Below are 24,064 nucleotides of genomic sequence, written 5' to 3' on the forward strand. Positions count from 1 at the left end.
GGGTAAAACCCCAGCCTGGTACCTGTGCTGCTGTTTTGCTTTTGATCAAACCAGGAGGTAAAAATCCTTTACCAAGGAGTCCTGCACTGCTCTGCATTGTGAGAGCATTGACATGCTCAGAATTCCAGCACAGTCTGTTTCCAGATGGACAAAACAAATCTGCTTTGTAAAAAAAAAAATAAGGACTAGTAAAATAAAGTTTCCAGCATGGCAAAACAGGGAGGTTCCCAGAAAAGTTTAAGGATGACTTTGTCTGACACATCATTTTACTTCCTAAGCCCCACAGACTGCACCTGAAGGTGAGGGGTTTAATGCCAGGCATGTAGTACCAGCTTTTCCTGTCCCTGCTGCCAGAGCTGAGGAGGTTCTGTTACTGTGCTGAGATTTTTTTAAACAAACATAAGCATTATCCAGTATAGCAGACACTACAACCACATTTTGGTGCCTTTTGTTTTGCTTTCACTGAGCACAATAATCCCGAGCAGCAGCGAGCCAGAGCAGGGCAGAACTTGTGAAGGGATGTCAATACCCTGGGGAACATCTGCTCAGGAGCAGTTAGATGGACCAGAGATTAAACTTGTGCCCCTCACAAAAATAACCCAAAACAGCTGAAGCTTATCAAAAGTAAAAGCAGTGGTAGCTCCTCTCATCTATCCACACTGTGAACTGCTACAGATAATAACTATCCCACTAGAACAATTCCTGCTTTAATCACAGCAGCTTGGAAAATATTCTGGATAAAACAACAGAACAGGCAGCAATACAAAACCATTCACCTGCTTTAATTTTAAAGCACTACTGCAAACAAGAACTAGCAGGAACTGTCACAACAGAATAAAAATATTTACATCCACATTTGTCAAACATTTTAAGGCTTTTTTTTAAAGGGCAATGAAAAACCACGGAGGTAGTGCTAGCAGACAAATGCAAGATCTACTGCGTTTCACCTTTTAGAGACCGATTCAAATAATCCTTCCCAGTACAGCAAAGTAAAACAGCACTTTCTAAAATAAATAGCTAGTGTTAAGACAATGCCAGGCTTTAATACACCATTTATTTTAGATAAGGTAAAAACTGTACAGATTTCTAGTATGGTTTCTTTTTTCATATATAACAGTGTAGTTGACTTAGCAGATCCTCACACTCTTTAGGCTTTTAATACTTTTGAGGATCTGGGCCTAAGGGTAATTTCGTAATTCCATCTGATGATGGACAGTAAAGGTTTTATACAATTATTTAACACCAAATGGAGCAATACTAATTTACATTACAGTAAGTCAGCATACAGTAGTTATGCTACAGCTCTTGTCCTCTGTGAAACATGAACCAACCTGTCTGAGCACAGCAGGCAGCTTCTAAAGCTCACTGCAAAGGCCATTCCTGAAGGCCCCTTCCAGAGCACAGCCCTGACCTCCAGCCCACTGTACCTAAATCAGATCACTGCAGCTCAGCACAAGGGTTCAGGGGTGACAGTGCTCCTGGGGACACAGCCCCAGCTGAACCCTCCCAGACACAGCAGCAGTGACCAGCCCTGCACAGCCCTGGCCTCTCAGGGCCGGGTCAGAGGAGCCACACAGGTTCCCTTAGCACAACCAGAGATGGAATGGCTCAGCCCAGCCAGGCAGGCACCAGGGAGCAAGGGATGTGTGTGCTCCTCTAAAAAGAGCATTTAGCAACTTTCTGTTAAAGACAAACTGGAGGTAAGTGTAGACAAGCTTAACTAGGTGAGAATAATTACTGAATTTGGAGAACTGCAAACGGTTGTATATTCAAAAGGAAAAAAATGCTAGATTGCAGGAGTTTTGGAAGCATTTATCTACGGTCACAAGGTACCAGTACATCTTTTAAATTACATCTGTGCACAGTTCAAACAGTCTTAAGTATTCAATTTTCAGAGTGAAACTTTTACTACATGAAGCCAACTATTTCTGTAGTATTTTATTAATCCAACCCAATGGATTTTATGTTCCTTACCTGCAGAACTACTTACCTCATCATGCATCAAAAATAGTAAGAACAAGAGTTGTCTTAAGAGATCAACTTCTGGTAAGAAAGTTAAGCCAGTGCACAGTAAATAAACGGTATTTTAATGTGTTACAAAAGTAGTCAATAGCCAGAGCAGCTCCCGACACGCCCGCTACCACTCGCATTGACAAAGATTTTCTCCTGCTCGAGGTGGAAGCGCTGCTCCCCTGCTCATGTCTGTGTCTGTTTTGTAACACAAATCCCGTTTACATTCGTGGTTCAGGTTAGCACATACAGGCAGTCTGCAATAAAGCCCAGTATCCTTCCAAAGCCTTTAGGGCTGGTCAGTCACACCTGGAAGAGATTTATCTGCACTGTCATGTGGATCATGTCACCAAAATGAGATACAAAATTCAGTTTCAGACAGTTGCTTTAGTAACAACCTAAAGACATGAAGACAAGAAACTGAGCAAGAGCATCAATGTGTCAAACTTTGAGCTAAAGCAAAAAGCAGAAGTTGGCTGTGTTTTTTCCATTTGCCAGGTAATCTTTTAATGACAAATATAAAAAGACTGAAAACATCTCACTCCGACTGCCTTTTTTTTTTTTAAACAAATGGTCTGCTTTTATAATTACAAATATTGTGTAATACAATACTTTCTTTGTACTGCAAACCAACAAATACAAGGATGCAATCAATTTTCTAAGCATCTCTAAATTTGAAATGTGAATTACTATTTTTTTTTTAATTTGGAAAGTTCTTAATAATTGTTCATTTTCGTTAGAAGGTAACTCAAAGTACAACAACATCTAGATCTGTTTTTAAAGGAGCTGTCTTTCCTGACACATCTTTGAACATAAGCACTCCTTTCGAGTTCAGTACATTCACAAATAGCTCAATTAAGAACAGCATCACCAATGAATTGACTACTGGAAAGAGACAAAATTTACCAAACATACAGAAATATAAGTTTTACCATCGCAATTATGCATATCAAAAGATGACACCTGTAATTAATTTTAAAAAGATACAAAAAAGAGAAAAACCTGAATTACAGAAAAGAAAGTCATATTTATTTAATGAAAAACTAGAAGTTAATAAAAATTAGCAAATACACAAAAAATATACACAAACAGCAGCAATACTATGTAGTGACTTACAAAGAGGGGTGGGGAGGAGGGGAAGCAGCGGCCAGAGACCAGACCGCTCAACATGGCTTGTCAGTCAAAGGGGGAGGAAAAAAACACAAACAAAAACACGAAACAGTATCCTTTTCAACAGTACAATCAATCTACAAACAAGTTTTTAGAATTATTTTACAACATTTCCTGTAGAATCAATTCTTAATACAAAAGATGCCCATTTTGGGTGTATATATATTTTCAGTGGTTTACTGTTGACTTATTTTAAATATATTAGTTACTACATGCAACTGCTTCCTGTAATTTAACAGCCTTTCCTTTTATTTACCTTCATTTATGTCTACCCTCCATCTACCAAATAATTTGTCTGACAGTCAAAGATGGTTACCCTATTTCTGCTAAATTAAATGCAATGGTTTTATTTAAACACTGGCCTGAAGAGGTTTGATTGCCGTTTCAACACATGGATATAGTTACGTTGATGCCTAAATTGCCATTTTCTGCGAAGAGCTGTGCAATGCTGGTGTCAAAGACTAGACAGTCACTATTCATAATGGCTGTTGCAATTCCCTCATGAATGGATCGAGGAGTTGCTTCCCAAGTCAATCGCCGCCTATGCCCGTTTAGCTCGAGTCGATAAGCAAAGTTTTCTGCTTGCTTGCGTGTTCCTATCAGCTGTACAATTGCAAAGAACTGCTGGTGACCATCATATTTTTCCTGTTTCTCCAACACTAGCATGAAATGAAAGCCAAAACAAGACTGCATCATAACCCAGTCAACAGCACCAGGAAGATTAATGTCCGTGGCCAGGAACACTATATCTTCTCCCTGCAGCGTTGTAATTGACTTATGCTGATGCATCAGGTGCGGCATTACAGCATCCAGAGAGCCTTGCCATTTACATGAAGCACCAGGACAGGGACAGGAGTAAGGCCTAAACTCACACAGCTCCTCATGGTCTGCTTTTTCTGTGTGTGGCAAAGTTATCTCGCAGCCGGAAGAGGCGTATTTACACGGGAATAGTACGGAATTGGCAACTTTCTCCATAGCCAGGTTACGGATGGAGCCCAGCGGGCCTCGGCAAGTGGGGCAGCACGTGAGTTTGGGGCGACAGTTGCTACAGACCAGATGGCCACTCTGACACTGCAGGATGGGTGGCAGCACATAGTCAAAGCACACGGGACACTCGAAGAGACTGGCCAAGTCATTGTTGGAAGCTGTGGTGCCCGTCAGCGCGGGCACCCTCTGCGATGGCGTGCACTTGGAGGTACCTGTGGGTAGTGCTGTGGCAGTCTGACGGCTCATTTCTGCAACACAACAGAGAACAGACAGTTCACATCTAACCACACTTCACTGCTCTGCATACAGCATTTCTTGACTCACAAAAAAGTTTCAAGAGACCCTCCCCATGTAACACAAACTGTATACATGCTATGTGTAGATCAGCTGTACACATACAGTACAGACTTGCATGACATGGAAACTGAACAAGTGAAGAAGTTCTGCTCACTGTTCTGAAGTGGCATTTAGCTACTGCAAACTGCAAGGCAGAGGAGGAATAAAGACATACTAAAAATAAGAAGTTTGTTATTGTTGGTTTGTTTTCTTAATATTGCTCTTGTTTTTTAATAGACCACTTGTGTGTATCAATTCTGTGTATGGAACAATTCTAAGCTGCGGTGTATGAGAAACAAAGCATTTTAATGAAAAAACTATCTTCTGGACATGACTTTCTCAGTAATCATATTTACAGTGCAATTTAAAAAAAAAAAAGTTGAAAACACAGCTCAGACAATTACTAGCCTGTTTTTTTCCCAGGATAGGACAGTGACTCTTCATTTTCATTACTCTGCTACTGAGGCCCATGGCTTGTAAAGTACTGCTTCAGCTTCCTTAACTAAACCATTTGTGAGGATACCAGACAAAAAAAAAAAAAAGCAAAGCGATTACTTTCTTTAGTTTCCCAAATAAGACCAAAAATTCAAACTTCACTTGTTAAATTTGAGAATTCATTTTACCATGTAAATACTCAGACATTTGCAGTCCCTTGGAAATGGGACTGCATTGATGAAGGCTCTATTCAGTGGAGCTCCCCCTGAAATTCTGTCCTCTCCAACGTCCTCAGACAAAGGTGACAGCTGTCCGGCCAAACAGCTTGCTCAACCATTCCACAGATGTGGAACGAGTACCAACCATATTTCTTAACATGTTATGCTTTCCTGTACTCCTAACTCTCCTCTCCTCCTTGTGGAAAAGGAATTACTACACTATCTGAAAAAATAAATACAGTTTTGAAGAAATAAACCATACCTTTGTAGGTAAAGGGCAGTTAAATAAAATGCTATCCAAAATTGGCTTCTGTTACACAGTACAATTCTCAGCCACCCTAAGTGCCTCTCTGCGAGTACAACCAGCTCTGGATCTGTCACGTACATATAAAGCTCTCAAAATAAACCTCATCTTTAATCTCCTTGCTATTTGACATGGGAATATTAGGCAATAGGCAAGCTTCCCATATTTAGCATCATTTCACCCACAAACTTACTCATACTTGGACCAGACAGCTCAGAGCAGCATACTGTGCATGCTTTTGCAAGACATGCACTGTTCAGGGCACAACGCAGAGGAACTGAGAGATTCCAACTTGCAAAATGACTTAGTCCTTGACATTCAAAAAGTAATGTGAGACAAACAAGTCCAAATTCCTCTACAGAAGGACTTCTCCCCAGAGCTAGAGCAGTATGAGTGTCTAAGATTTGATACTCAGTCACTGATTTTATGAGTCTCACAAACCCATTGGCAGCATCTTCTCAACCCACCAAACTCTTTTCCTCCATCTCAGGCTTGGTGGTCTAGAAATACCCAATTCCCATGCTTGAGAAAAACACCCATGCAGCAGTTTTCAGTGCTGGGCCTTAAGTGATACTACAGAGATATGACAAGAATGTTTGTGTCTTTTGGCTGTATCTTCCCACTGTGAGGCATTCCAGCTTAGATGAGAAGTTTAGGATGTCTGTGACAAATCAAGCATGTGTCCTGGGGAAGTGATGCTGCACCAGCGAGGGAACTGGAGCAGCAAGGCCTCTGCCAGCTGCACTGCTCTGTGTCCCCAGCAGCTGCAGGTGGGGGGCACCCTGCAGTTCTGTGCTCCAGAACAAACCGGGACACAGGAGAACCAACGCTGATCACACTGTTCACTCGGGAAGAGCTTGGAAATAACAAGCATATTCCTATGTATAATTCTGGAAGTGTTTCCCTTCAAACACTGCAAACACATGCATTTCAGAAAAGTCTATGTGTGCTTCCTTTTGCCTGACCCAGCACGTCCTGATCCAGGCATCCCCCGTAACCTGCAGATAACGCTGGTGAAAACCACTGCGTCAGACCAGTTCCCTGGGCAGCCTGACGAGCTGGGTGAGCTCTGTTGCCTTTAATTACACCTCGCTGAGCCATGCAACAGTTAAATGAAGCAACCTACAAACTTTGTGAAAGACCTTGTGCACAGACGCACTTCCCACTTGAGCTTTCTAAGGTACAGAAGCACTGGAGAACAGAACTGCGTTACCAGTGCTCCTGTGTCAGCAGGGAATGGAAACGAGCAAGAATCTCTGAACCAGACCACTGAGATTAGCATGAAGGAAAGACACTGGATAAGGATATAAACTGCAATTTACCAAGCCTAAACGTGCCCAAAGCCTACATTTTCTTCACTCTTGTTAACACAAAGGTGAATAATACATCTTTTATGGCTACCTCAAAGTTACAAGTTAATCACAAACAGAAGTTTTAACAGCGGAAATCCAACTATGAAAAACATACAATTACAAACCAAGGAAAAACAACTACAGAACTAAAGTTTCATGTTTCAAACCTCTTACTAGAGGTAAAAACACCTATATAAAATATTTGCTATTTCATTATCTTTGTTTGCACACACTAGGAACAAGTTTCTAAGCAACAGCAACAAACTGAGGAACACTAAGTTGTCATTTTCAAGAGTATTAGGTCCTTTAACTCCAATTATCAAAAAGACTGAAAAGATCGAAAACATTTGCCCAACAGTAAGAGTGAAGAGGGGAAAACGCATCTTAAGATTTCCTAGTTCTAAATCAAGAAAAGCTGTTCCTGGTAACACCAGGACGCACCGACCTGTTGCTAAAAGCATTCTCGACACTGTTCTGCGAAAGGTGACGTGCCCAGGCTACCGACACCTCCCGCGGGACACAAGCCCAGTTTTAAATACTGCGCATAAGGCAATTTAAACGGCGCTACCTTTCCCCTTGCAGGTCTTACTCCCCGGCAAGCACGCAGACCAGACGCCCTTCCAGGAATACGGCCCGCTGGAGGCAGATCTGCCCGTCATGGGGCGCGGAGGAGCTCATGGCGTGTCCGCGCAGCACAGACGGGCTCGGGGCGCGGGTCGGGCAGTGACCGCGCCGAAAGCCCCCGGCGGGCCCCGCGCCGTGCCCGGATGTCACCGCCCCGGGCGGGGCCCACCGCCCCCATGTGCGGCCGCGCTCCGGCCCCGCGCCCCAAAATGGTTCCCCGAGCTTCCCCCGGCACTGCCGGCCCTTCCCGCGGAACCGGGATCCGGCCCCGCCCCACCACGGGACCGCGAGCCGGCCCCGCCCGCCCCGCGCGTCCCCGGGGCCGCTCCGCGCACGCAGCTCCCCCGCATGCCCGCGGGCCGCACGAGCAGCCGGCCGTGCCTCACACGTGCGCGCCGAGAAAGCCCTCCGCCTCCCCGAAAGAGCTGCTTTGAAAGCGCTATAGCCTCCATTCCAAACTCTTACAAGACAGGAAATCACTTCCTCCTACCTATTTCAAGGATATTCCTCAGATGAGCATTTTTCACTGTGGATCTGTATAGTCCTATTCAACAGGAATTTTCTCTATTTGTATAACTATTATTCGATTAAGCAAAAGCATAATCTCAAGGAAATGACAACAGAACTAGAACAATGTGGCATATTTGATTATCTACTCGGACTATTAAAAAACTAGGAAAGTTAAAAGGATAAAGCAGTTGGAAACCAAGTCAATAAGCTTGCATTATGTACACATTTTGCTCAGAAAAGCTCAGACATTACGCAACGCTGCTGTAATGATGGTAAGATCACGGTAGTACAAGTTTCAGGGCAGGCAAGAGAACGCACTGAGATAAACCGTTGTGCTCACATAAAAAGTGAAGGCTGCAATATCTGAGTAAAGGAAATTATCTTTAAAAATGCTTTCCTACTATTTGAAATCTACATCCTTTTCAAGAAGACGTGTATCAGCACTGTAGTAGCTGCAAATAATGCCCGATTGCTATAAAACACCCCTGCTCACTCGATGCAAGGCTTCCTTCAGTCTCACCCACAAACGTGCAACATACAGCATCCCACCAGGTAAGAGCCAAGAAAGTTTACAAGCAGAACAGAAAAGCAGCACAGAAAACTGCACAGAAAGCAGAAGAAAAACTGCACAGAAACAGCTTTTGAGATACTAAGAACGTGCTGTGAAGTGCGTGGAACATGCCCTAGGCTCCCCTCGTGTGACACCTCTAGGTGTCCCCAGGGCACACCCACGGCCCCCTGGCCAGGGTACAGCCGCCGCTGCCGTGCGCTCTGTTCGGTTCAGGAGGCTGCACAGCGCCTCGGGGACAAAGCCTTTGGGACCCGCACACAGAACCCAAACACTGTGGGAATGGAAGACACAACCACTGGTTCAAAAGCTCTGCTGAGGTGCAGGCACACAAGTTGAAGAAGTTGAAAAAGATGGTGTGCTTCATGTGCCAGGGAATTAACAACGGTAAACAGGACTGGACTGATGCTCATAAAGCTTCTCACCTTACCAAGGTGTTAGCTCCAGACACATTCTAGAAATCACATTTGTGCTTCACTGGAATACAGGGCATCTTTGACAAATTCAGTTTAGCATCATCCCCTACTCTCCAAACAGCACATCTGCTCTCATATCCTCACTCATATCAAACAGATTACACTTGAGTTTAGCATTTTAGTTTGCTTTGGAAAGGGTAACTGAATACTGGTTTGTGGGGAAAAAAGCCACACAAAAGTTCTGTATAGTCATCTTAATAGTTGGAAGGGAAAAAGTTTCATATAGGCATGATAAAAGGACAGAAAATAATTTATCACAATTGTCTGTACGTGATGCAATAAAGTATTTTTTTCTATAACATTTCAAAACTAACTGAGTTCAGGGACTTTGATTCAAAATGCATTCAATGCATTACACCCACCAACAAAGTAATAGAAAATCTTTTAACTTTTTCAACTGTACAATCATATTTGAGAATGAGATTCTTTTACACAGAATACTGTTAGAGAGCACTGGAAATGAGAACAGGATGAAGTTATGAAAAATACTGACAAGTTACTTTTTTCAATGTCAAACCCAAAAGTTAAATGAAAGAAAATACTCATTAAACAAAATATATCAGAGAAAAGCTTGCTAATATTTTTGAAGAAACTAGTATTTTTTATTTTATTTAAAAGACATTTTAGGGCCCAAGGTTTTTCCTTTTGCAGTCTATCAGTTTCTCTCTCCCAGCTCTTGGGAGATGGTTGGGATCAAATGCAGGCCTGGACAGATGTGCACTCCTGCTCAGACACAGCCTCTGGACCTGCTGGCCTATTTCAAACTTTTAGAAGACAGTTCATGACATAAATTATTAATCAACTATATAATACAATTTAGTCTCTATACACTCTGGTTTTGATTAATGAATTAGGATTTTTTTCAACCCTTCCAGACACTGTTTTCTTTGGTGCCCTTACCTATGCTATTTGTTATTTCAGACACCTCAGGGCTTCTCTTTTCCTGCCTAACAAGCAAAAGCCAGAACAATCCAATGTAACAGAATACTACAAAATGAGACCAATATAAACACACAAAACTGAGTCAAGACTCTTGATGATTTCCTTTGCCAAAATATCATCTATTCAGTTCATCTCTTTTTCACACACAGTTAGAGCATTTCCTGCTATCTTGCAGTGACCCACTCAGGTAGCTTTTTTCTTGCACCACACAAGACATTCCCTACCAACCCCATTTTCCCAGGAAGCCACCAGGAAGGGAAATCCCAATATATTTATATAATCATGGAATTATCTTTGTGGTCACCACTGCAGTGAGCCCCCCCAGCCCCCAGTGCTCCGTGTTTCTGATGTGTCCCACATGATCCCCATGGTCATCCCATCCAGACCTTCTCTGAGTTCAGCACAAGCTGTGTGGCAGATGCAGACACAAACAGCCACGGAAACACTGACAGCATTGTTACACCCACCAAATTAGAGTGATTTATTTCTAACTCAATGCAAAAACTTGATTTTGCTCAGTGCTGTTTGACTTCTGCCTCATCATTGTCACTTGCTATTTCTCCTGTGGAGATATGCTGGAAATACTCAGCATCAGCCCAGGAGAGGTTTTTCCCCAGCTGTTGAAGATTTTCTTTCCAACAGCTTTATAAGGTAAGATTAGGAAGGAACAGTATCCTGTAGAAGTCATACAATGACCACATCAAAATCACATTAGTAACCAACTACTATGACTGAAGTGTTCAATTTTAAATGCAACAGAGAACTTCATCAATTCCAACAAGAGAATAACCTGTTCTCCAGTCAAACACAGCTCCAATATTCACCTTTGCAAGAATACAGGAGCCATGCTGCTATGGTACTCCAGCACTGTGAAGGAAGACAAGCTGAAGAACCAAAGCTCTGAAAAAAAGAACCCTGATAAACCCCCAAACCTCATTCTGAAGGAAAACTAAAAATGTCTGATCAACAGCCAAAACCTGAATTTCGATCACTCACTCTGTACTCTATAGGTGGAGAACATGCCAGCTTTCACACCTTTTATGTAAAATTAATTTAAAATAGCAGGTTTCCTTGTAAATTCACAAATCATAAAGTAAAACAGGATGTTTATCTCTCCTGTTTTTTGAGTTTGGAAGGAAAGGAAGGAGGACAGAAAGCAAAAGCTGCAGGAATTATCAAAGAAATTCCTGAAAATTTAAGCTATATTAAAACCAACTAATCAAATGCCACTGTGAAAAAAGAAAATGAAGTGATACCTTAAATAAAGTGGTATGAGCAACAAAATAAAAATTATTGATATTTGGTAATCTAATGCAATAAAAGGGAGTTAAGCCACAAACTAGCTAGTGAAACTATATTCAGCTAAACAAAAATACAGGGAAAAACCATTCTTTAAATACAAATAAAAAACAAACACTTGCATTAAAAAGATCATGGACACTCCCACATTGGACTTGACCATATTTTTCCTTTTTAAAAACAAGCAAGCAATTTGTCTTGCTGAGACACTGCCAAATCCCACCTAGCAGAGAGGTGTGAGGATGGTGATAGAGAAGCACTGCTGCAGGCTGTACCTGTACACTCCTGCACTGCGCCTGGTGGTGCTGTCTGACAAGAGCCTTCTCTTCCCTCCTTCCCCAGCTCTGTTTTCCCCAGTGCCAGGATCAGCAGGCAGTCAATGGCCAGAGCCCTCCTTGCCACAGGACACCCAGAGCTGCCCCCATACAGACCCTACAGCAGCATAAGCCATGGGAGAGACCCAGCCTGGCACCTGTGCCCCAGGAGCCTTGAGGAACCCAAGGGAGCGTGCCTGTCTGCAGCCTGCTGGGCTCTGTGCACTGGTCTTAAAATTAAGATGGCAGAAACCACAGAATCTAAGAAAATAAAGAAAACCTCATATGAAAATACAGATAACTATGCAAACTAAGTAACAAATATTTTTATTTTATTTTTAGTAGTATCTAGTTTCTGTTCACCATGCACAGAGTGCACTGAATTGAGTTGCATCAGAATCATCCTTCCACAATTCAGCCCAGTAATATCTATAAACAACACAGGGAGACAGCTACATTTTTAAAAGTTTAGACATACAATGCTGCAATAAAAAGTAAGGCAGGCATACAGAAAGATCAGTTAGAGTGAACTAGCAAGAGTAGCACAAAAGAGAAAAGCAAAGTATTTTTCATGCTCTAATACATACTGCCATTAAGAAGTCTCTAAACAGGAAGCACTCAGTTGTTCTACAAGGCATCATAGATGGGCTCTGTACACAGTTACACTCTATTAGAATTTTTTAAAAAAGGGAAAAAGAGAAAAAATAACCAACCCCTCTGTAAACATTAACAGCAAATCCTACCACGTGTGACAATTTGGGGACTGTGTTTCTTTCCTCAGTCTGATTTTGCAAACCCTATACTCTTCAGTGCATGCTGTAATTGCCACTCAATATTGCATCACCATTCCTGTGTCTGTGGCAGACACAGGAAGGAGGGTGTGGCATGGAAGCACCTACCTTAATTCAGTAAGGCTCAGCTAAAAGAAGTACCTGTACTTTGATGTGTCTTCACTTACCAAGTGTTTCTGTGATAACTATTCCAATTCAAATTCAAGACCTATTTTATGCTCAGTATTTTCCCTGCATAACTTAACAGTAGAAGGGAGCACACCATCAAAATAACCAGAGCTAATCAAGGAGACCTACAAATACATACTGCCCTACGGGAGACTGACACAGAAAATCCCTCTGCAGGAAGTCAGTACAGGATGATGTCCATTGACTGCTTTTATAAAGATGTCTCCATCTTCTTCATTGCTTAGGTTTGTACATACTTCAATTTTAAATAATATTTTTTTCTTGGGATCCTTCACTTGTTCTGTATTCCTGTATGCAGTGCTGATGACAGTGGAGCCTGTGTAAATATGGCAATCTAAACTCAGGAGGGCAGATATGTAGGGGAGGGCTTGGAGAATCAAGATATTTATTCCAGAGTACAGACCTTGGTGTCACAAGGTATATCAGGTATGGATCCTACATAAATACATCCAGCATCACAGAACATACTCCAGTGGCACTGGAAGCCTAATACCTCAGAAATTATTAATTTTCCAGAACCTGTAGTACTGTGTAGTTTACACAGAATCTCTAATCAATCTGAGAGTTTTTACAAATCTGTTTTTTTTTAAATTAATTTAGTCTTCAAAAGCAAGAACTTTTACAAGAATGTCTGATAATGTATTTATCACAGACACACACCACAAAGAGAATAAAACACACAACATCTAAAAGTAAAGAATCGAGTCTGTATTCTTACAATGTACATTTTTGAATTTTGAAAATAAAATTTTCCTACTCTGAATACATACAATTCAAAAGGAAAACCGTGGCAATCTAAGGTGAGTCACAGCTTTTTGCATTCTGTTGATACACTGCAGGTAGAAAACAGAAATCACTGAACTTAGACTCTAAGCAATGCAAGACCTTAGTAAAAGAAGTACAACGTTACAGTGGGATTTTTGCATTTCTGATGGTTCTACACTTTTCAGTACTTCAATTCTTTAAACTCCCATTTTCTGCATGCCTTGTTTCTGGAACCTATTCTTTGAAACCCATGTACTTCCAGTAGAACCAATTCTGTTTTATTACAGTGACTTTTCCCCCCTTGTCACTCCTGAATCAACTGTTTCTTGTAATACTGTTGTATAAAAATTCAATTGCCACAATCATTAATATTTTTTAAATCATTATTAAATGCTAATCAAATTCTCAAACTCTGCTACTGACAACTCTGCAGCCAAGCCTGGTTACACTGCTGCAGAGAGCAACAGCTGTACAGTTTCTCAGTAAATGCTCAGGTTTAAAATGCAGCTTTCACTCACAAATAAGAGCAGTCTCCAGTGTCCAACCTGAGCACAGACCAGAGCTGGGTGGGGCTGCTGACGTCACAGCCCACCATGTTGCCTGAAAAGACTGAGCATTCCTCGAAACCTTCAAAAAAAACAACCAAAACCCAGCAACAGTGGTGCAGAGCACAAGTCTGTGGCAGGGGAGATCTAGTTCCTGTTTTGTCACGAGCTTCTGAGTCACCACAGGCAAATACTTCCCTGCCTTTTGCAGGTTTTAAACTACCACAAGTAGCTGTGAGTCTCACCATTAATGAAAAGGGAATGAAATGACTTGATAAGGATACCAAGTTAACCCTGTTCGACCCTATTCAAATTTACTTCAGGTTAGTAATAACTGAATATCATTACACACTAAAAGACACTGTTAAATTATTTAACATCTCCGTTTTTATAGTCTGCAATCATCAGACTTCAATCACTGTTTACTTTCGAACTCCTGCTCACATATGGATAACTGCCCTCTACTCATTCCAGTATTTTGTACATCAAAGAGACAAATTATGAAGACATTGGCAACACCCTTCTCACTGGTTCTGTTGTATCTAATCTGAAGGCCCTCCTGATTTTAGGATAAATAAAGTAACCTTTCTTTGGAGGGATCCTTGCATTATTGAAAAAAATTCTCTCAGTGTTTTTTGTGAAGCTCCAAGTGTCCAGATTTTCAAGTAAGTTATTTAAATTCAGCAGAAGAGATGCTCTTGAGCAAGAGAATTACATGTTCTTTTATTGCCATTAAATTCTAATCAGGTACATCTCAAATGCCAAGTAAAATTTACACACTATTTCACTTATTTGTATTGCTTGGGAATTGCTTCATGGCATACAAAATTAAAATTCTGTCATAATCACTCTGAAGTCAGGTCTGAGTCTGCATCAGAAATTAAAACACAAGATACTATAAATGGTTAGGAAATGACAGGAGTAGACATTTTTCTGCTACTTCATGTTCTCTTTATCTGCACTTCTAAATTCAAGACCTGTCACTGTCTTTCTCTGCAAAATATTGTCCTCTCTTATGTATTCAAAATCAAAACTTGAGTCTGTTGCAGTGCTGACTCTTGAACATCAGCTCTTAGCTGTGAATCACTGTCTAAAGCACAGCTGTAAAATTCAGTACTTTTTAGCCCTTTTCTTTTACAAAAGTATTACAAAAAGAGAATAGGCTGGAGGATCAAGCATTCAAAAAATGGGAAATAAAAAATTTAAAGTTTCATAGGCAACCTTAAGTCTACTTGCTCACATGCACGTTAAAGAACAGCTTTCAATGAAATCCTCTTTTTCCCTACACTCAACTCCATTAGTAGATGAGCCTCTGTACATCCAAGGAAGAATTATGACTGTACAAGGTACAACAACTTTTGCTTAAACAGAACACCTGATTTTAAAAAACTGTTTAGGTCAGCAGCTGGTTTTAATATGAACAAAAGTGCTCTTAAAATTACTGCTTTACAGGTGCTGTTTTGGAAGAATGTCCATCTCAGCTTCTATTATGGAATGCATATTTTTTATCTGTAAAATTAGACTTGACCCAGCAAAAAGCCACACTAAAATTTCATAGTACACCATCAACATCTGCCAGCCAAATGATTCCCCAGTCACACCTGTGCAACCAGTCTTCAAATTACATCCTTAGTGCACTTGTGCAATCACACAGATATCGGCCAGAAGAGATGAACCCCATACAAATTAACTCTCAACTGTGTTGATGCCGTCATGCACAAAAAGGGGCAAAATTCCTGTGAATGAAAGTAGTAGTGTGACTCTAAAGACTTTTATATACATGTGCATACATATTTCAAAATAAACAGTCATTCAGAAAACAAAATACTAGTCGAGCATTTTCACAAGTTTTACAAGATGACAATTGTACATGCACCATGTGAGACAGAAAGGAACAAGACTTAAGGTTCAAATATAGGCGCTTGGTCAGTTTTAAACAGAAGTTTCTCTTGTAGGCTTAAAGTGGGGCCATAGAAGTATCAGCACAAAAATACATATCAAAGCATGTTTACCACATGATTTCCAAAAGAACACTAGGTAATTTAAAAAGATTTATATATTAAACGTAGCAGACCCATGTTGGTTTAAAAAAATAATAAAGACAGAAGGTAATGAGGTTTCAAAAAAAAAAAAATCGAGCCATTTTTACAGAAACGAGTCACAGTCACTACCTTTCAAAGTAGCAACATGCCATGTTTTAAAGGTTCTTAAATATTTTAATAGCACTTCTAAGAAAACTGCACAGTTACAATATTTCCTAAGAGCTTTCACACAGCACTACAAGAAAATGATTTATCTATAGCACAAAGAATGACCCACCAGATACAGGCCCCATGACACCAGGCACACACACAGAGGATGCTGGAGTGTAATTCCAGCATTTCCACAACAAAAAAAACCAGGCTGCCACCAACCAGAGTGATTCTGCTGCCTGCTTTTTACCCACTGGTTTTCCTTCTCTCTTTAAGGTAATGTATTCAACAAGACCATTCTTACACAAGTACCTGAGCACTTCCCCTGGCACCCCAGGAAGCACCAAACCCAAGTGGCAATGGAGGCCCAGCCATCCTTTCCTAGCTGAGCCTGCCCTGGCAGGGGCCCGCAGTGACAGAGGGTGGCAGCTCCTGCAGCAGGGCTGAACTCCCGGAGCCATGGTGCTGCCTGCCCTGGGAAGGGCACCAGGGAACACCTACCCTTCCTCACAGGCAGGGAGTTTTCAGCTGAACTTGGGACTGAAACTGCTCCCTTTCACATTCCCATCAGTGGCAGCTACACTGCAAGTTAATGCTGCCAGCCCAGCAGAAACTGTACCTTGCATGTGCCACAGCTTGCGTGGTGCTACATTTTCTATTATTTCTCCTTTCTTAACACTGATGTGTTAACAACATTTAACCACATATTCTAGGAAAAACACTGACTTTTGAAAAAAATCATAAGAAAAAAAACTTTTAAAGCCCACTTCAAACTAATACCTACATTGCATTTCAGCATGAAGCAACTTGTACCGAGATTTACAAAACAGAAACCTTGTATTGCAGTTGTCATCCCCTTGTAAAATATATGAGACATATAACTTTCCCTCATGAAAGATCTGCAACATGGAGGAAACAAAAACAACAAAGATAAGCCTTTTAACACCTGTAAATTTCTAAGCTAGATGCCAATTCTAAAAATTTTTATGCAATTAATTTTCAAGCTTTCCTTCCTGCAGTTTAACACCAAATTGCTTTAAAATAGTCCTACTCCAGTTAAAACCTTTGCACAATCCATACATTAGCAAAGCTTAAAGAACAAGTTTCCTTCAACATACTTCATCTGAACATGTATTTGGAAGTAACTCTTGAAAGTGTGGCATTTTAAATGCTCCTCCTCGACAGTATTTAAAAAAAAAAACCCTGAAAAGTGACTGTAGTCTTTCTTCAAAGACTAAATTACTTTTTGCTCTGTTCAGTACTATGTGCAAGAATTCTACAAAAGAAGCTTAAAATATTTAAAGGTGTCACGCCACTGTGCTGATTTTGCTTTGGTAGAGTTGAGTTTCTTTGCAGTGGCTGGGACAGGGCTGTGTTTTGGGTTTGTGCTGGAAGCAGTGCTGATAAACACAGATGGTTTTGCTATTGCTGAGCAGCGCTTGCACAGTCAAGGCCTTTGCTGCTTCTCACACAGTCAGCAGTGGGAGGCTGGGGGTGCACAACACCCTGGGAGGGGACAGAGCCAGGACAGGTGACCCCAGCTGAGCAGAGGGATATTCCAGACCATCTGCCATCATGCTCAGCACATAAAGCTGGGGGGAAGAAGAGGAAGGGGGGACGTTTGGAGTGATGGCATTTGTGTCCCCAAGTAACCACCAAGCACAATGGAGCCCTGCTTTGCTGAACACCTGCCTTGCTCATGGGAAGTGGTGAAAAAATTCCTTGACTTGCTTTGCTTGTGTATGCAGCTCTTCCTTTACCTATTACACTGTCTTTACCTCAATCCAAGAGGGTTTTTTTGCTTTTACTCATGCAATTCTCTCCTTGATTCCACAGGTGAGGAAGTGAGAGAGTCTGTGTGGTACTGAGCTGCCAGCTGGGGTTAAACCACCCCAGCCACACAAACCACACTTCAAAGAACTTCTCTTTCACTTTAAGGAGTGGATGAGTAGTTTTTTAAGCAGCCACAGTTATCACTACACTCTCCTTGTTTTTCTTCATGTCCAGCAAGGTCATCAATTGCTACAAGAAGAGATAAAAATGTGTTTCTGGATAAGGCAGACCAAAAGGGAAAAGGTCAGCAACTGTCTATAGAGCAATTTACTGCTCTTCTTATATCAGCTGCCCTGGAATATATTAATGGTAATTTTATAATTAATTTTTCCAGGTGCAAGAGGACAAATACAGATTTTATCATTTAGGTAACATTTTACCTGCTCCCTGAAAACACAGCCAACCTCACTTTTCATATTCAGCTTCTATAAAGGAAAACAAGTTAAAATCAGAAGTGGACCATTTGGTTAGCTGTAATTATCTAGCACTTTATCTGATTAAAGTACAGTGGAATTAGTAACCAAATCTCTCATTATTCCTAGGATAACACAAAGAATCATCATTTTATACAGTCACTCAAACATGCATATATTTATGATAGCTGTCCTGGCCAATACAGAAGCATGGTATGCAATCTGGATCAGAATTTGAATCTCTCTCTCTAGTGGCACAAAACTTAAAGACTATTAAATGTGGCATTAATGCTGCCTTTTGTCTCCCTTTACTCCATTGTAAAGTTAACAGCTGAACATACCCTGGCATATCAAACAACCCCAGGTCACTGACTTAGGAAAGATTTTCCTTACAATGCATTTAAGTGCTAACAGCAAAATCTCAGGTAACCTGAAATAACAAGTCATGGTAACAACACAATTCTTATGTGTATCTCCCAATTTCTAGCCCACAATGTGATACTGTACACAGAAAACACACATCAAAATTACATTTTTATCATGACATTGAACATTTAGGAAAGGAACAGTGCATACACTTTGAAAAAGAGTAACCTGCTTACAACAAATTTTTCCTTACTAATGAAACATTCTTATTAATGAAAAAAATTTATTAAGGCAACAACTTGTCTCTGTTGTGTATTTTGTCAAAGTAAAAAAAAAAAACAAAACAAAAAAACCAACCAAAAATCTCCTACTATTTTTTCAATTACAACTAATTCTCGCTTTTAAAAATGCTGATTTCCCTTCAAAAACCAAAGTAACAGAAAAGCAAAAAATCCAGTAAAAATAATCTGCATCTACAATGTTCATGACATTTAAGACTGTAAACTCTGGAGCTGAGATCCTGAGCTTCAGCCACCACGTGATGGCTGAGATGAACTAGAGCCTGCCAGCATCCTCACTTCAGTGCTGCTGCTTTCTGCAGCAGGTAGCACCAACAGCACTGAGCAGGAATTCAGGTAACCACAGGCAGCAGCTGCAAGCACACTGCACTCTGCCTTTCTGCAGACTGGCTACATGCACTACAACTGCACAACTGAGTTCTTTATATGTGTCAATAATTTCAAATAATATTCATTTACCTTGACTATTCTGTTTCAGTTTAGCTCCTGAAAACAAGACAATCATGAAAGCAAAAAAGACAGTAATAATCCATTTGGCAAAAGTCAGTCCAGCTTTTAAAGCTGACAGTTACAAGACTAAAAGCATTACTACAGACGAAAAGTAAAGCAAAGCAATTTAAAATTAAGAACATCATGTTTCTAATAGTAGTTGTATGCACAGTCTCCCAGAATATTTCATCTGAAGACCACAGTTCATAAAACTGTCCTACTTGATTTCTTTGAATTTTCAGACCCAAGAGTTGCTTCTCACATGAACATGCTTATGCTCCCCTTTTCCACATTAGAAGCAGGTGTCTCACATTTGACCAGGATTTCTTTCTCAATTCACACTAAGCAAAGAGCAGCAACTCTACTCAAACCTAACTAGGAAAAGTACTCAGGTTATTTAAAGTATTTACCTTCCTTACTTCACACCTATTTAACTGAGCCACTGAATTTCTGAGCTAACTCCTCTACTATAGTCTAATTGGACTATGGCATTAAAACCTTATCAACAGAAATGGCACATTAACAGTTAAGCTACTTCACCTGGGCATGCACTTTCAGGTCAAAAAATGTCCATCATTTCATCAGTTTCAGAATTCTTGGGTGATGACAGATTTCTAAAATTGTATCACTGATGGATAAGTCTTATTCTTGTGCTTTTGTGAAAAGGACAAAGGCTATTTAAGAACATTAGTTTCCACTGAAATAAATATAATTTCTAGCACTCGATTTTTACTTTAGATATACTCCTCAAGGGTATTTTCTGCAACGAATTAATAGTCCAGAGATCCAAGCTTTACCCTAAAAACCTCTGTATTAGTGTATCTGTATTCCAATAACTCAATCTTCTTGCAGACCAGCTTGATTAAATCAGGATTGAGAAGAGTACCTTCCATTTTCCCTCCCCCTCTGGAATGCACCGTGCTAGTCTGAGTTGAGAAGGGAGTTAAACAGACAAGTGAAACTGTGGAATATCCCGTGTCCTTTATGACCTAGTACAATTAGTTATGAGCTTCCTAACAGACACTCATGTGCCACGTTAAACAAATTAAATCACGTTATCTATTTATTTAGACTATAGGTAGCCTGCTCATTACAGAGACAAGGCAATATTCACCCAGACTGGTTGAAAAGGAGGGCACAAGGAGAATACTGGAGAAATACTGCATTAATATAAGCACAAAACCAAAGTGCCACCAGCTCACCACCAGAAAAGAAACTTAGTTCTTCTCCTGAAGAAATACTTAAGATGCATTGCCTTTCACTACAAACGCTGTTGTCTCCTGTCCTTTTAAAACCGTGAAGAAGGGGAAGCACGAAGGTCCCCGGCCTTTTAATCTTTAAGGGGAAGCCGTAGGATAGGCAAAAATCTCCCTCCCTCTCTGCTCTCCCCGGATTAGGTACGAGCCAGCAGCCCACCCAGTAGTATCATCGAGGGGTCCTCAGCGGCCCATTTACCCCGGCAGCCCGTGCCTGCAGCGGCCGAGCCCGCCGGGAGCTCGCAGAGGCCAGGCCGCCTCCCCGGGCCGCGCCGAGCCCGCGGCGCTCCCCGAGCACAAAGCGCGGCGGGGCCGAGGCCGAGCCCACAAAGGGGCAGCCCCGGGCCGGGCGGCGCAGGCCCGGGCCGGGCCGCCGCCGCCTCCGCCTGCACACAATGGCCCGGCGGAAGGGCTCGGGGCCGCCGCTCCCGCAGGCCCCGCCGCGCCCCGCTCCCCCGAGCCGCGGCCGCCACACAACACCGCCCGCCCGGGCCGCGCTTAGGCCGCGCCGGGGCCTTGTCCCGAGGCCGCCCCGCGACCGCGCCGGGGCCTCCAGCGGGCGGCGGCGGGGCCCCGGCGGGGGCTGAGGGCCGCGCCGGGCGAGCCGCTCCCGCCGCCCCTCGCGCTCCCCACGGCGCTCACCTGTGGGCGCCGGGCAGGGCGGGACCCGCTGAGGCGGCCTTGGCTCCCCCGATGGCGGCTCCGTGTGGTCCGACTGCGCTGCGCCGCTCCGGCCGAGACGCTCCGTGCGCGGCCCGAGCCCACCGCGCGCTCCCCGCCTCCCTCCCTCAGCTCGCTCCCTCGCTCCCTGCGCCGCGGGCACGCGCCGGCTGCGCCCGAGCGATCCTGCTGCCGCCTCCGCGCGCGCGCGCTCCACGGGCGCGCTCCCGCCAGCGCCCCCCTTCCCGCGCACGCGCACCGCGCCGCCCCGCGCGCGGCCGGGAACAAAGGGCGCGCTGCGCTCCGCGCTGCCCCGCAGCGCTCCCGTGCGCGCCCGGCGCTGCCCCGGCTCTCACCTGGGTCCCCCGCGGGCCCCTCTCAGCCCGCGAGCCCCGCGCGCTGCCGCGGCCCCGCCGTGCCCGGGCGGCGGGAGCGCCCCTGCCCGGCAGCGAGGATCGGGCACCGCGGCATCCGCAGGCTCCGCGCCGCCGGCGCCACGCGGGGACTGTCACAAGGGCTCGGGATTGTGCTGTGAAAAATGAATGAGCCCGCAAAGGGGCCTCGCGCAGAGAGGCCGGGAACGTCCAGCACGGGGGCATTCTGGTGGTTTTAATGCGCTGCCAAAAAACCCCTCCTCCAGTCTCTGTTCAAAGACTTCGCATAATTCAGGTTAGGTCCCCATGCAGCAATGCCCTAAATACAAATCTAACTTTCAACACATAAACTGGATGAAATAAATGTAATTACCATTGTGCTTACATATGCTTTGTTGGATTAGGACCACGCTCATCTACTGAAGCTATTCAGAGGTTTGCCAGCGGAGAGACACTGTTTATTTTGTTTTCAGTAAAATATTTAAAAATATGTATTTGCTATCTTATTTCCATTTTTTGAATGACTGAAGCATTTTCTTGGCCAGTTTAATTGATTATCCAGATGGTTCTCAATATCGTCCTCATTCCTTTTGATGACCAGTAAAGCACTTCTTTTTGTATTACATTCCTATGTTGAATCTGCCAAGTCTCCCATTCAGAGAATTTTGTGAGTAATTTTAAGGCAGATTCTCTGTAGTGATGCAGTGCAATATGTACCAAATGCACTCTTTAAGAATCCTCCCAACTACAGATAATACCAATTATTTATTGTCAAATGGATGGCCAAGTATAGCAGTTTAACTTCTTTGCACATAATTTCTCCCTGCACACCTTGTAGCGATGCAGTGGTTATTAAGCCTTTTGCTTCAAGTATTCATGAGGGGTGATACACATGGCAATGACTGCCAACTCATAGTTGGGCTGACTTATTGAATACTTAAAGAGATATGATTAAGTAAAATATTATTTTTGTCCTGGATGGAAAGGACACAATCCTGAGGCAACATATTTTCAGTATTAAAGTTTTTTCCCACCTTCAATTTTAGCACAGAGTAGGGCTAATAATTTGATGTATTTTTAAACATATGGAGGTCTATTCACCAGTGGAAGCTTCAGAAAAAGGTACCATGGAGAACAAGGGAAAAAGCAGCTATAATAGCACAGTTCGTATTTTTAGAGATGGGAACCAGGATGCTTATCAGTTCCGGTAATCTGTGTGGTTTTGTACAAAGTATCTCTGTGGTTAACACTTTGATCTTTGAAATACACTTTTGCTAAAAAAAGACAAGTTGGCAGTCTCACAGTCCTGTATCAGATCGATGCATTGCTGGTTGACTACTATTAAACAGCATACAAACAGACACTTGCTTTTCCCTGAGTAAAACTAGTTTCTTGAGCAGTGAAGGTAATTAAATCCCTTTTCTAAAGGGATTTTCGTCTCTGACCTTGCCACAGGAACCTCCCAATTCATTCCCACATTCCTGCTGCCCCCTGCAATACCTCCAGCTCGCCCACCTGCCTCAGCCCCAGTGGCAGCACAGCTCACTCTGCCTGTGACTGCAGGTGCTCCAGAAGGAACACCCGATGCAGCTGCTGTGCTTATACCACTGCTCCCTCACCCAGCTCACAGCTTCCAGCTCTTCCAGCACACCAGTCATCAGCAGCACCACCACTTATCTCAGTTTTCCTCCACTATGCATCATCACGTTTTGCAAGGAAGTTCCAGGAACTTCAGAGTCTTTGAGACTCATTCCTCCCTCAAACTGGGGCATCGTTAGCCCACAGGGTCATGAGTTAGTAGTGAGGGATGGCTGGAACAGACCCCATGGCAAGGTGGCACAGGCTTCATCACTGTAGGAAATGAGGGCTAAAAGGCTCCAAGATGCATCATTGACTCCATGTTCCTGCTGCAAGGCAGCAGCTATGCCTTTGTTGTTCCTACCAGGTGTTTGTTAAGCTCATAAAAGTCCTCGCACAGCAGAAAAGTTTAAACTTCTGATGTTTGCCTGTCCTTACCATTACATTGGTTCTCCCATTATATATAGATATATAACCTAAATCTCCCATTATAATTTCAGCTCGTTCTTGAAACACTTCTGTGAACACTGAAACACTTTTTTAAACTTTCCTGTTTTTGAATACTTTCCTCTTCAGTCTATTACATCAATTAATTTCCATCTATAGATCACCACTGCAAGGCCTCTGATCATTCTTGGTTTTGGTCTCTGCATACTCTGTAACTGCTCCTTTCATTATTTTTGACCATAGTTCTGGCAACTGGGCACAGCACTCCATCTGAGGCCCTTCTAAATGCTCAGTAATAAAGGCTGATTATGGGGAAGCCATT

The 24,064-nt window shown here is 42.6% G+C and overlaps 1 protein-coding gene across 3 annotated transcripts; it reads right to left on the bottom strand.

Moving 5' to 3' along the window:
• Positions 1–761: 761 nt before the first annotated feature.
• On the bottom strand, positions 762–21,452 carry SIAH1 (siah E3 ubiquitin protein ligase 1). 3 transcript variants are annotated; one of them, XM_033069900.2, is made up of 2 exons: positions 21,326–21,452; positions 762–4,415 (listed from the first exon to the last, which is right to left on the bottom strand). In XM_033069900.2, exon 2 carries the CDS (start codon positions 4,411–4,413, stop codon positions 3,565–3,567), a length of 849 nt encoding a protein of 282 aa, XP_032925791.1. In that variant the 5' UTR covers positions 4,414–4,415; positions 21,326–21,452; the 3' UTR covers positions 762–3,564. The 3 variants fall into 3 exon arrangements, with proteins under 3 accessions (XP_032925791.1, XP_032925790.1, XP_032925792.1); XM_033069899.2 differs by lacking the exon at positions 21,326–21,452 and adding an exon at positions 7,381–7,547; XM_033069901.2 differs by lacking the exon at positions 21,326–21,452 and adding an exon at positions 4,912–5,005.
• Between the last annotated feature and the right edge of the window lie 2,612 nt (positions 21,453–24,064).

This window comes from Catharus ustulatus, chromosome 11 (genome assembly GCF_009819885.2).
Source record: "Catharus ustulatus isolate bCatUst1 chromosome 11, bCatUst1.pri.v2, whole genome shotgun sequence".
Lineage (NCBI taxonomy): Eukaryota > Metazoa > Chordata > Aves > Passeriformes > Turdidae > Catharus > Catharus ustulatus.

Coding starts and splice junctions, on each gene's coding strand:
- SIAH1 (XM_033069899.2), bottom strand. CDS start 7,471: ATGACGGGCAGATCTGCCTCCAGCGGGCCGTATTCCTGGAAGGGCGTC. Junction 4,416..7,380: donor TAAGACCTGCAAGGGGAAAG/GTAGCGCCGTTT, acceptor GTTGTGTTGCAG/AAATGAGCCGTCAGACTGCC.